General features: G+C 34.4%; 1 protein-coding gene across 1 annotated transcript in view; it reads right to left on the reverse strand.

Annotated features, from left to right (window-relative positions):
• The window catches only part of Gyc32E (Guanylyl cyclase at 32E), a 117,807-nt gene that overhangs the window by 85,993 nt on the left and 17,833 nt on the right, over positions 1–13,981 (reverse strand). Inside the window, exons 3-5 of the mRNA XM_076117440.1 lie at positions 7,897–8,008; positions 6,503–6,691; positions 6,021–6,138 (exon numbers count right to left, since the gene is read on the reverse strand). Of these exons, the coding sequence (XP_075973555.1) occupies positions 6,021–6,138; positions 6,503–6,691; positions 7,897–8,008 (419 nt within the window). The remainder of the gene's footprint in view (positions 1–6,020; positions 6,139–6,502; positions 6,692–7,896; positions 8,009–13,981) is intronic.

Below are 13,981 nucleotides of genomic sequence, written 5' to 3' on the forward strand. Positions count from 1 at the left end.
TGTAATAAGGAGATAGCGTATATCTGGGGGCACGGAAGTGCCCCCGCAAGTCGAGCAAAAAAAAAGCGGCACGGCCGTAACATCCTTTTCTCGAAGCAATTCGGGCTATTTTTGACACCCCTATAATTTCGTTGTGGATAAAACAAGAAGCCTGGATTTTCAGCAACTAATCAGTCATTGTATAAACACGGTATATTTAAAATTTCAGTCAATTTGAACCAGTAGTTTAAGAATGACAACTTGTTAAAATTTTGAATTTTGTCACTCACTGATTCACTGACTCACTGACTCACCGATCATCAAAAGTCTAAGGTACTTCTAGCAGACTTAGAAGCTTAAAATTTAGAATACAAATAGGGTTTAGTGTCTTAATCATGGGAAAAATGCAATATTTTCTCATTTCGGTCAAGTTTTCTAAATACACTAACTGCAACAATAACTTTGTAATCCCATATAAATGTATAAGATTACAAGGTTACATTTGCAGTTAATGCATTAAATTATTATTTCTGTAGAAAATAAAATAAATAGGTGTAAATATGTATCTACTATATGAGACATAACGGGAGGGGGTATAGGGTGGGTAAGGGTGTTTAGCCCATGAAACTGAACAACATTCCCATAGGAAAATATGTTGAATTATGAAAAAAATACGGCTTTCCATACAAATTGGACTTATGTTTGCTCTATTCGCTCTACAAAAAGAAGTGAGATGCCATCAAAAACATTCTGTAAAAACCTCAAGTCTCGCCGTAAAAAGTTGTGAGATCTATATAATACCAAGTCGATTAATCTATTTAGTCTCTACTTAAAGGACCTTCTGTCTTAAGTTATTACGTATGTTATTATCATGCCAATTTAAAAAAAAAATACCTTTAAAACAAATAGATCGACTTGGTCATCGCAAGAAACCACAAATTCGCCATTAACATTTCAGGAGCATTAACTTCTCGTCGTGCTGTGTAGTGTGATACATACTAATAATCGAATCATGCGATGGCCAGGTCGGTTTATTTGTTTTAGAGGTTTTTTTTTTTAAATTGACATGATAATAACATACGTAATAACTTAAGACAGAAGGTCCTTTAAGTAGAGACTAAATAGATTAATCGACTTGGTATTATATAGATCTCACAACTTTTTACGGCGAGACTTGAGGTTTTTACAGAATGTTTTTGATGGCATACCATTTAGTGGAGAGAAGAAAAGTATGGAGAAAGAAAAATATTCAGTATTTAATGATAAGTCATCTCTTTTTAAAAATAAAGCGATTCAGTGATATCATAATAAAGGTTTTCCTCAAACCAGTAATTACTTTTGTTGATTGTAAACCCACCGGCGAAAGTTATTAAACTTGAACTCGTTTTCAAGGACACTTCGTTCGCACGCCTACGGGACCGTAAACCTTTTTACTACGTGCAAGTAAAAATAAACATCGTAGAGAGAACGTTTGCACAGATTTTCCTTAACGACAAAATGTTATAGAAACTAAGAATCCTCGTGCCGCGAAATTTATTATTTTATTCACGTTTTTATTTGCCTCTAAAATATTGAAGTATTATTTAAGGACAAAAAAATAATTATATTAAAATTATATTGTCTCTATAGTAATTATAATTAATTATGTCAAAGAATAAGGAAGTTTTTATTTTTATAATATGTATTTATTAAATTTTCTAATTATTACGCTTTAGCACTGTCTATAAACGGGGAATATAATACTTCGTATATTTCAATATAGAAACACTAAATTGGACAGCCTCTGTGGCAAAATCAGCAATGTATCCGACTGTAGATCATGAGGTCTCGGGTTTGATTCCCGGGTCGTAAAGTACTATTAGTTTTGTTTAATTTGTATTAGAATATTTCTCAAAAACAGTCCGGAGTTTGGTAACGTTCCCAATAATAGCACAAATCCCGCCCGCTATTACTAAGATTTACATTTTTAATGGCGACATGCATATTTGCCAACACTATATGTATGTAAATGTGTATTGAACACCACTATGGATATTCTTGCACCTTCGACCACGGGTTTGCAACCCCTGAACCGCATCGATTCAATTTACAAGGCAAACAAAATTTATCACTGCTCTGACAAGTCCCATTTAATCTTGACCTTTGGACACTTCCATTTCGAGGATTTTCCGATTAATATCCCCAAGTATATTAATTAAAACTAACATAGTCATTTAAACCACGTACTACCATTTCTGTTATAACAGATGGTTAAAATAGTTAAATAAATAGTTCAGTAATATAAAAAAACCTTATAGATACAAGAAATACACGGGTCAGAGCCCATTCGTCCCCTAAAATTCGTCCCCTAGTATAAAAGTTATAGATTCGGCCCCTACATAGGTGCCCATTGGTCTCCTGGTAGGGGACCAATTAATATTTTAATAAAAAATATTATTTTTAAGGTACCCATTCGTCCCCTCTAATATATATACAATATAAGTTAAAGATTCGGCACCTATTCAGGTGCCTATTGGTCCCCTGAGATAAAATTAGCTATATTTTACATAAGAAACGGTTAACATAATACACTTGTGAACAGTCTATTAACGGAATTAATTTAATAAATCATAACAGATCATTGAAAAAAGAGCTATGATGAATGATAATCCATTATGATTTTGCATGTATGTAGTTGGTAATACAAAATAATACAAAAAAATAAGAAGTAATTATTTACTGTTGAAATGTGTTCTATTTTTTTCTGCATATTTTATATTTAATGTTGATTTATATGATGGTCAATCAAGGCTGATTTTTGTAAAAGAGTTGTATTTTGTTAGTTTCTAGGACATTGTGATTTTGTATGTGTTAATCTTATTTGAAATAAACATGATATCTACCGAAATACTATATTTTTTATTATAGCCTTTGCTGCGCGACTGTACCAGGACTACCAAGCTGCAGTATACACATATACATGTACTTATTTTAGAAGAATGAATAAAAATAAATATTCTTCAGGGTACGAATGGGCCCCTCAAAAGTTCCAGGGGACGAGTGGGCACAGGGTGCGAATCTTAGGGGACGAATGGGCTCTGACCCACACGAACAAAACAGAAATAAAATACGCAAAATTTTCTAAACAAATGTTTCTTATATTCGAATGTTGGAAAATGACAAGGAAAACGTTGTTGAGTGCTAATCGTGGCGTATTTATCAGAAGAAAAATGGTAAAAAAATATTGAAATCACAACTTGTAACGTTTTAGCTTTACGCTCGAGGCGCTAGAGATTCAAATCAATATATTAATATACTAGCGGACTGGCCCGATTTCGTCCGGGTATAGTACAAAGGACTATGGGCGGAATCGTCCCCACCCATCAACAAAAATGAAATGTAGCGCAATTGATATATCTTGGCAAGACGATATTTTTATACTATGGCGACATTGCCCAAATGCATGGGGTTCTCATAGTATCTTACGTTTAAACAAATATCTCGTTAACGTATTATTGACGACTAATTCCAAAATACATGCTCATTTATTTATTAATTAGTGCACAGCGGCGGACGCCGCATGCACATAAAGATAGCTGGGTACAAAATAACCCCCTCCCCCCGCTCTCCAACCCACGATTTTAGATCTGATCAGATTTTAGTCTGCCAGCGCATCTGTTAGACAGCATTATAATTGACGAGTAAAAATAATTATTGGAATATGAAATCAATAACATGTATTAACCATATAATGGAAATGATATAAGTATATACATATGAGTGCCTCTGTGGCGCGGTCGGTAGTATATGCGACTGCGGTGCGAGAGGTCTCGGGTTCGAATCCTGGGTCGGGCCAAACAGTCTTTTCTGAGATTTTCTGTTAAGAATTTCCTAGAGATTGCCCGGAGTTAGGAAGTTGAGGTCGAAGACCTCCGTGCCTCGGAGAGCACGTAAAGCCGTCGGTCCTGCGCCTGACCTCTCACTGGTCGTGTCGGTTATCCGGCCCATCAAACTATGAGAGTGATGGAATAGAGAGTGTACCTGTGTATTGTGCACCACACACTTGGACACTATAAACAAAGTCCGGCACAGATGGCCAGTTTCAATGAAACTGACCGCCGTAGCCGTATATCGGCTAGGAGGACATTATTATACATATGAGTTAGTACTGTAATATAACAATAATGTTAAAATAACTTACAAATGTAAAATAAAAATATACGTTAAATAATAATTACAAATTGTTTTTTTTTTAAATATATATTCCCACTGATTTATCAATAACAAAGGATTTTAATTAAATAGGGGGCACTTTATGAACACGTTGGTATCAGCTCCATGTTTGTTGGTAGGTGGGGACGGAGCCCATACATTTTTGCCCATAGTCCTTTATCCCGTTGATTTCGTTCCCGTGGGATTTTGATCCCATCGATCCCATACCAACCTTGTCCCGTCAGTTACAAACATATTAAGAATTATCCAATTTAGTTAAGTTGTTCAAAAATTATGCGCATTAATTTCGGTGATTCATTCTTATTTATATAGATGCCCTGTCAACCAGACAATAATGCAGTAAAATCAGTTAATAGGACAGAAAAAATAGGACTATATTGATTGAAAAACTTAATTAGGCATCGTGGAACGCTAAGGAAGAAGCAATTATGTTCAAAAGTGAAAATACCAGAAGTTAGTAGGTAATAAGTTTTTTTATGAAAGGCCACGACCGAAAGGACAAAGATTTCGCCTTGGAAGTTTTGAAAGAAATTAAAAAAAGGTCTTAGTCTACGTCGGACTACTTTTTTCGGGAATGATTATCTGCGCTGACATCTTACGAAAATTAAAGTAAATAATGAATGTTCGCGTTAATCTATCGAAAGTGTGACATTTAAAATTTTCTATCAAAATAGTTCTTACGACGCCCGTTAGAGGCGCTGATTAGATTTGTATACAAAAAATGACTTGCCGGCTGTCGGTAGTCGATAGTAGTAGAGAATCGAGCTACTGAAATACTTTTCTTATGTTGTTGTAGAATAATAAAATAGCCGTTTTCAACACACCGTAAACAAAGTCTTTCTAAAATACATTTTTAAAATGCTTAATGCACATTTCACTTCAACTGTCATTCTAAGCGAAACACTAAAAATTCACATTAAACATAAAAAATACAAAGAATTCAAAGAAAATACTGAAAACACATTATGAAATGTCAACGTGTTACTCCCTTTGTCTGAAGAAAATACAAATGCTGCATTAAAATTGAATTTATCGTACAAATGAAAATAGAAGACTCGACCTAATTCCCTATTTACGTGACGATGCGATTCTTGTTTACTCTTATCTAAGATCATGGATAACTGGTTATTCTTGGATCTAATAAAGATAAAATAACTGTAGCGTGATTTTCTGCACTCGGTACTACAAAGTAACGTGTGTTTGGCATTTAAAATTACTAATTAAATTTTAGTTCTCGCGGAATACGCTAGGGGTGATGATCTATTTTTCATACGAAGTTTTTCGTTAACTACATTGTCGTCAGTAGTCGATAGTGGTACAAACGTCTATTTGCAAAGTTTCTTTTTAGTTTCAGGCCATACTTAAAAATATTTTGTTTACAATTCCTAAGCTCAAAGGGTTTGTTCACAATAGTTAAGCTATTATTAGTTGTACTAAGACCCTTCTTAGCATATTTACGAACTGGGGTATAGTTTCTATGACAGAATAAAAAGGGTTCTTAAAGAGGCTGCCAGGAGTATTCAGATGTTAATTTGTGGAGCTTATTTATTTAAATTTTACAACTTTGTTACTGTTTCAGACATTTTGGGTCAAAAGAGTTTCAGTTCTACTTTTCTGAATTAAAGTGTGATTTGTATTCGGTTTTTTCAAGCATTTTTAATAAGCAGGTATAAAAAACAATTTAAAAATACTATATGAGATATGATTGCGAAAAATGTAATCAATATTTTACGCTATATGACTTTCTGATAGAGGTCTTAACGGAAAAATGCTTTTTACGCGTACTATTTACAATTTTAAAATCATGTAGGTACTTAAACTTTACTTACCTCTAGTCTTATCAAAGGTCTGGTCAACGATGCTCTCCATCCGCAAGATATGCCGGGGAATATAGTCAGCAAAGCGGTGCTCCGCTGTGATCACCATACCATTTGATTGGGCTAGTTCCTGTAGAAAAAAGCATTAGGTATAATTTCATTACCATAAGACTTGGTTAGTTCTTGTTGTTGGCAAAAACCCGAGGTGTAGCGGACATGTGAGCCAATTACCATAATCTACATTCGTGGTCTGAACAATATCCGTATCACGTATCTCAATTGTCAACTAGCGGGCGTCAAATTGATAGTCATAATTCAGTAAAAAACGTGTCAATCACTAAAAGCTAAGAGGGAAAACAATGTACAGTCAGCTCCAAAAGTAGCTGAACAACTTCATATTTTCAAAACCTCTGCGTTACGTAACTTTAATAAATAACTGATCAAAATCAGGTAGAATGAGTCAGAATTAAAAATTTCAATCAACCATGACTAACCTTAATAGCATCCATTTGTTGGCCAGCCGCTGTCTGTTCATCTCCAGCGATGATAGCGAACTTGTCCCAGCCGAAGGCTTTCAGCAGGGCGACTACAGACTTGCTGGCTTTGTATGCTGGTGGTAGAGTCCTGGCGAAGGTGGCACCAAGACCAGAGCCTTTACCCGAACCATGTGCGCCGGCGCATTTCTGGAGGACAGTAAAGCTTAGTTATATTGAGTCTTAAGTTGGGAATGCTGGTTCTTATTTAATTCTCCAAGTTTTAAAGTTTTTCTTTAAATATAAAAAAATAAACAAAATGAAAACCGAAAAAAAAATCTCCAGGAATTCTTGGTGAATGCCAAGAGCTTTGCCAAGAGATTTAATAGCACGTGTATGTTTGTACGTTGTATGTCCGTAACAGAGCAATTCAAAATATCTGGGCTAAGTTTTCTAAAGATTTTATTACGCAGTTACATTATTTTATTTTAATTTAAGCACGTCTTGATCTCGCTAGAATTAACATAATTATATGTGTAATTAGTTATGCTAAGCTACATATATTATTCAGATTATTAGTCTTGTAATTACATGCTGTGTATTTTCATGCTCGGATAATCGTCTACGGCGTAGCTGCATTCTACGAATTTCGTAGCACATTTACGTTTAGTAGAAACAAAACACTGGTTTCGATTTGAAGAAGAAGTTTAATTATTATTGTTAATAAGTTTGTGAAGTAAAAGTATTTGAGTAGGTAATGTGTTCATTCTCTATAACAGTACCTACATTTTCTGTTATCATTTTAAAGTTGAGATTTCTCTATTAGATGTTTCTGAAATATCTCAAGTTCAAAACAAATACTACATGATTCTTGAAAGTGCGTAACCAGGCGGTATTTTTTTTTTAATCAAGCGAACTACTCGAAAATGCCTAGAAAAACGAATGGCGCCGACGGATATTTCAAGTGTTTACTGAAAATCTAGGTCATAGCAGAACCTAGGCTTAGTCAGTCAAAAATCTAATGACTCCATCACTTTCATCTCTTTGACAGTATCGCTTTTAACAACTATTCGTTTTCGAGAAATTCCTTTGTGAAAATGTTTTAAAAGGTCACGCAATATTGATAGTGCCTATTCTTAAATGCGTAGAAATACTGCCAATGTTTATTGAATTGCAAACTTTAGTAAACCTTAAAGTCGTAGCTATATCAAATTACTTGTTGCTCTTTCGGTTTGTGCGAGACTATTTTTCTATTTATGCTAAATTATTTCTCATTTTACCTACACCTAACACAAGGTTAGGCGAATTCGAAACCCACAACTCTAGCAATATTTTAAATTGAACATAGCCTAGCCCCTCAAACTCAAAACAAGCTTGTATAATATTCAACTCGAAAGAGAAAAATTGTCACTCACGTGAGATATTAAGGGGAGGTTCCAAGCGGCTGCCAGCTTAGCCTCCGTGTGACAGTTGCCGTCTGGACCGAAGAACGCCACCACGCCCAGGTCACGCATCTGGGTCATCACCCTGTATAACGTCAAACAACGTAAAAATGTAACTCGACAAACGTCATCATCCTGTATAACGGACATAAATAAACAAGCAGCAGAAAAAACGTTACGCCGAAATGTGAATTTTAAAAAATACAGAGAATTTAAATAAATTTCGAGAATGGTGTGTAAATTGGCGATTCGAAAACGAATTATATATATTTTCGCGAAATGGCGATACGAAAAAATAAATTCAGTGCCTTTTTAAAAACTTTATTTACAATAAAACGATACATTTACCAAGCACCGTTTATAGTGAAATGTCGATATGGCTGTTGATGTCTTTACCATTTCAGTACACAAAAATATTTAATTGGACCATAACATTCCGAAAAATGAAAGCACCTTACAACTCAAAGTACATATATAGAAACTCAAAGGTTTTGCCGTCGTTTTGTAATTTTAAAATAGAAAAGGAACTGACACTAGGAATGCAATATCTCTCGGCAGAAATATTGTAGTCTAGCAACGTCGTCATGGTTTGTAGTTGGTATTACTTTTGTAGAAACGCTGAAAAGTTAGGAAAACTGTGTAATTTGAATACCATGTCATACCAACATGGATGTCGTGGTCTGTTTTATAAACATGCTTTATTCTGGATAACATGAAAATACTTTAACCTAGGTAGGTGAAGTAGAAATGTATAAAAGCAATTTAAAAACAATGTCTTAAAACTTTATCTGAGAAAAGAACATACTTAACTGAGAGTTTAAGTTATTGGTTGAAGTTTGGTAATATTATTTAATGTAATAATTAGATATTCGTTTATTGTATGCTTAGTAGCCAACGTTAAAGTTGATATAAACCTGCAAAACTTTGACATGGAACATCATTATTTCAATTGAGAACGACTGGGACTGACATTTTAGGTGCTCTCTGATGCAAATGCTCAGTAAAACACGAACTGGTTTTGAACAAAAAATATGGTTTCAATGTTTAGTAAAGTAGAGAATCATGTTATACAAACGTATTCACCGTGAAAATCCTTTGAAAATGAATAAAGAAAACGTAAATTATGTCATTAAGTCAGTATGACATACAGACTTTGACGCTCACGCAATTGGAAGCCACAATACTATTTCTGAGAATTTCAACGTCGTCTAAATCATTCAAACATTAAATGGATTGTCTGGAACCTTCAACATAATAATTGTTCATTAAACGAACTCCCCGTTTTCCTTCATGTTAATATGAAAGCATATTTTAATATAATTCAATGTCATGCTTTTAATATTCGACACTTGACATTTACAAGGTTAGATTCTCATTAAAACGAAGATGGCTATTTATTATAATATTTTGCTTCCTCTGGTAATTTGGTAAAAAATATCGGACAATATTTTTTATGTAATCAAAAATAGGTCTGTAAACTGAGTTGTAGAATGACGTCACAATGCTGCAGATGCTTTATATTGGAAATACAAAGTAGTCTTAAATATATTCTAGACAAATTGTGTATAACAAAAAAATATGAAACTTTTAATCTTACTAAGTTAACTCAAAATGCTTCATACTTATGCTATGTAATCTTTTGAGAGTGTAATGTTTAAATTTCGACTGAATCATTATTTCAGGCACACATTTCCCACATCCCAACGAAATGCTAACATCTAAAAACTCTGACGATAGTATGTCGTATTTCTATAGTAAAATGTGTGTTTGACACTCCATAAAGAGTATCTGACTGGTAGTTAACAACTCTATTGTCAACCTATGGAAAATGTGCCATCCTTACCGTTTGGCAAATAATAATTTGATTTTACATTGTCATGGTTCATACAATGGAGTATTTTCTAAAGAAAATGTGGTCAAAAATAGAACCTTCTTTTGTGTAGTTAATGCAACGATCGGAAATGGGGTTGCTTTTGTGGCCAAGGATGAACCACGGGCTCATCAATCATGAAGCCGTTACGAGTCGGTAAGCAAACTTATCACGCCCACTCAATAGATGGGTGGCCTTAGTGGTATTTGAACGAACGATCCGAGTGAAAAGAATGTCGTTGTGTTGTTAAACGATGAATAATGATTAGGTTATCGTCCAGTCTTTGGGTGGCTTGAACTTCGGCAAGGAACTCCCACATCGAATAAGCATCATATTATTACTTAGTTTAGTTCCAACCATATTTTCAAGGTGACAAGTGATTTCTCAAGTTATAGGTACCTAAAATAACTTCTTCCTACTTATCTTTTAATAAAGCCCTTCATTTACTATATTACATAATAAACATAGTAAAAGTCTCTAAACTCAAGCATTTATTACAGTCATAAAAACGGGGTGTAAATATAACTAAGTTACTATTAGTTTATTTTGCAGAGAATATTGTTGACGCAGACTGACGGAAGTCTTTACAAGTTTTGTATCTGTTCTGAGCCTGGTAGTTTCTATATATGTAAGTATGTATTTAGTAGTGTCCGACCGAATGTTCGGTTTTTTAACGGTCGAATCGCAAATACCGGTTTAGTTTGGTTTTGCCTAAAAAAATGATCCTTGTTAGGAAGTTTCGGTTTCGGCCGAATCTGAACTGTTGCCGAAATTCGGTTTCGGTTTCGGTCGGACACTAGTATTTAGAAGTATATCAGTATAAAAAGTAATAAAGAAGTATATAAGTATACCTATAACTCTGCTTACTTTGGAATATAATAACCGTGTGTGAGTGGTCCAGTGATGATGATAAATTTTAAGTTTACCGCTTCCAAATAAGTAAAGGATAGCTTATCTGCATGCGCATGTGTATCTTACTTGACCACTAGTATACGTCATGTTATTATAATAAATAAATTTACCCCGTTAATGTCCCACTGCTGAATAAGGGTCTTCTCCCGTAATGAGGGAGGGGTTAGGCCTTGAGTCCACTACGCCGACAAATTGCGTTGGGGACTTTGCATACCTTCAAGAACTATTCGAAATGACTCTCAGGCATGTAAGGTTGCTTGAAATTGTAATTTCCTAAAAATAAAGAATTGTTGTTAACGTTCAATTTACTAAATATATTAGAAAGCAAATTATTCTTGAAGATTATACAAATTATACTTGTGCCTTCAAAATTTTCTGTGACTACAATTATTTATGGAATTTCTTAGAAATCATCATTATAATTATATTAATTTATATTATTCAACTTGTAATAATTCGTTAATTTAATTAACAGTTATTTCTATACATAGGACATTTCACTCAGAAAATGAATTCCTGGAAACTCGGCCTAAGAATTTAAGACAATTAATTCTTAGCTTTTCCTTTGTAATATTATTATAATTGATACTATAAGCTTATTATATTTTGTAATGAGCTGGGTATTGTAAGAGATCGCAGAGGTAATTAATCTTACTTAAGTAAGTGTAAACTATTAACTCCCGGTTTCTGAGTACATCTTGCGGTAGTTTATCTTTTCAATTGCGTTTTTTATATGTGTTTAAACGCTATTATGATTATATGTATGTATGTGATATAGTGACTGACTGATGGACAACGCACCGCCGAAACTACGGAACGTAGAAAGTTGAAATTTTGGTATGAAGATTCCTTAGGAAGTGTAGAGCACTAAGAGAGACTTTTTGAAAATTCCCTCCCGGAGGGGGTGAAGTCCGACGCCGGCAAAACCTCGTCTGGAAAGCTAATAATACGTATATAAATAATATAGTACATTTAAGATCTTGCGTATACTAACTTGTAAAGTTAATTGCACTTCATGCGGGATAACTAGTTTAGACATAGATAAGGTTCTCCGAATATTAAATACGAACGCTGTGTTAGTTTGAGAAACTCGACCCCAATCTTAGAGCAAACTTTGATTATGAATATCGTTCCAATACTGACGACTAAGTTCAAAGTTAACGAGCCGCGTATGATCTAAATATATTTACAAATTCAATTATATTGAATTACTAGCGGACCCGACAGACGTTGTCCTGTCTACACGTTACTAATAAATTAAAAATTAATTAAAAAAACACTGTCCAGCGGACAAAATTATCTGAATGATTCTGACATATTTGAATGATGATGACAAAATTATATGAATGTAAACCATTCTCAGATCCCCTTGAACACACACAAAAAATTTCATCAAAATCGGTCCAGTTGCTTAAGAGAAGTTCAGTGACATTCACACTTTTCATTCACTTTCACTACAGAAGAATTATACATATATACTTATATATATTCAATTATTTAATATCTCACTTCAGAAACTGATACTAATGATAGTAAAGGTTACATCGTTTCAACTAACAACATTATCTCTAGTTCGGACGGTACAGCTAACGAAAGAGCTGAAAGGAAAGCGTCATTTTTGATAGGCAACCAATTCTTATCAATTTTAGCCAACAAATAAGAAAATTTTTAGTGTCCGACAACCATTTTTTTATTTATGTAAGTAAATGCTGTTTACCTCAATCAGGCAACTTATACTAGTCTGTTAGAAAGAAGTTTACTTCACTTACATGTTTTTGTGAATCCATTAAATAATTCATACGATTGGGAACAAATAAAATTATACTATAAGAGTCGGTTGCGACTCGATGATTGAAACCTTTTCCCCATACATACCTAAAACAATATTTTCACGGAAAAGCCTTAATTCCTTTTCACGTGAATTAAATCAAAACATGGGCAAAGTAAATAATAATTGTTTGCACACATTTCCTGGTTTTGTTTTTAAAACATCAAATGTTAAATCTGATTTTAAATTAGATAACATGTACAAAATTGGAATGTTCGAAAATATCTATTTTTTATGATTCAATATATTTTAACACGACTAGCGCGGTGGATAAGTCTTGTTGCCCTTGCTACTGAACCAGGGAACCGTGGGTTCGATTCTCAAGCAGAGCATAATATATTATAATTTTTTAACCATTTTATCACCATAGCAGAAACGAAAAGAAAGAACGAAGAAAGTAAAGAAGCAACGTAATATAACACAATGTAAGGATTTCATAATGAAATAGCATCTTGTTTCCGATTACAACGAAAGCTAAGCTAGAAGGGTATAAAATATGTACGGCAAATTCTTTCGCCTTAAAAAGATCGTTTAGTAAAAACGGTTCTCGGAAGATACGATTACCGAATGAATATGAAAGAGCTGACTAGTTTGTGAATGGCTCAAGCGTTCCTCCTCTTGCGCTGAATCGGTCGGGTACGGCGATTGAGCGGACCGTCGGATGCAAATTAATTTAAAAAATACTATCACATTATTTCTATCTCTGATTACTTAGATTATCTTTATTTTATCTCATTTATATCCTCATCTCTCAAAGGTTGAATGGATACAAACTATTAGCATTAAGTCCACCTTAATACAGTCTTATAAATAAATAACACGCGTCAGCGTCGCTGTGCAGTGTCCCATGAAACATAGAGAATATTGGGAAACATTTCATACGCTCGACCGAGGTTTGCCCCCGACATCATTGTTGCTGGAGGAGAAGCCTTGATAACGACAAGTTTCACGGTTTTTGGATAAGTATTAAAAAACTTATCCGGTATACAAAATTACAGCAAATGTATGAAAAGATTCATCAATATTCCACAATAGAATGCCTGACGTTTCGGCGCAGTTTACACTGGCCGTGGTCGTAGGCTGACGTCGCATTTTGTGGTAAAATATGTGACCGCGTTAAGTCCCGTATTCTTCCGCGAAAGTTGAAAGGTTATGATGAATATTTCACTTTATAAGCTATCCGATACTTATTCAGGATCAGTGAAAGTAGAGATAGGTACAAATCCAGTCGTTTGTATCAGACGCTACAAGCAATATCAGTATGCCTCGCCGAAACGTGTTTATAGTTTGTTTGTCAGTGGGTCGGCTTTCACGGCTGAACGGATTTATTGGTAGGCTTGCCTTTTTCACGAAAACACACTATTGGACTTTATCATAGCCAAGGGGCGATGGTAGTCTATACTAGTGTTTCGAAACCTGTGGTCCTTGCACCACTAGGGGACCTCAAA

The sequence above is a fragment of the Anticarsia gemmatalis genome, chromosome 8 (genome assembly GCF_050436995.1).
Source record: "Anticarsia gemmatalis isolate Benzon Research Colony breed Stoneville strain chromosome 8, ilAntGemm2 primary, whole genome shotgun sequence".
Taxonomy (NCBI): domain Eukaryota; kingdom Metazoa; phylum Arthropoda; class Insecta; order Lepidoptera; family Erebidae; genus Anticarsia; species Anticarsia gemmatalis.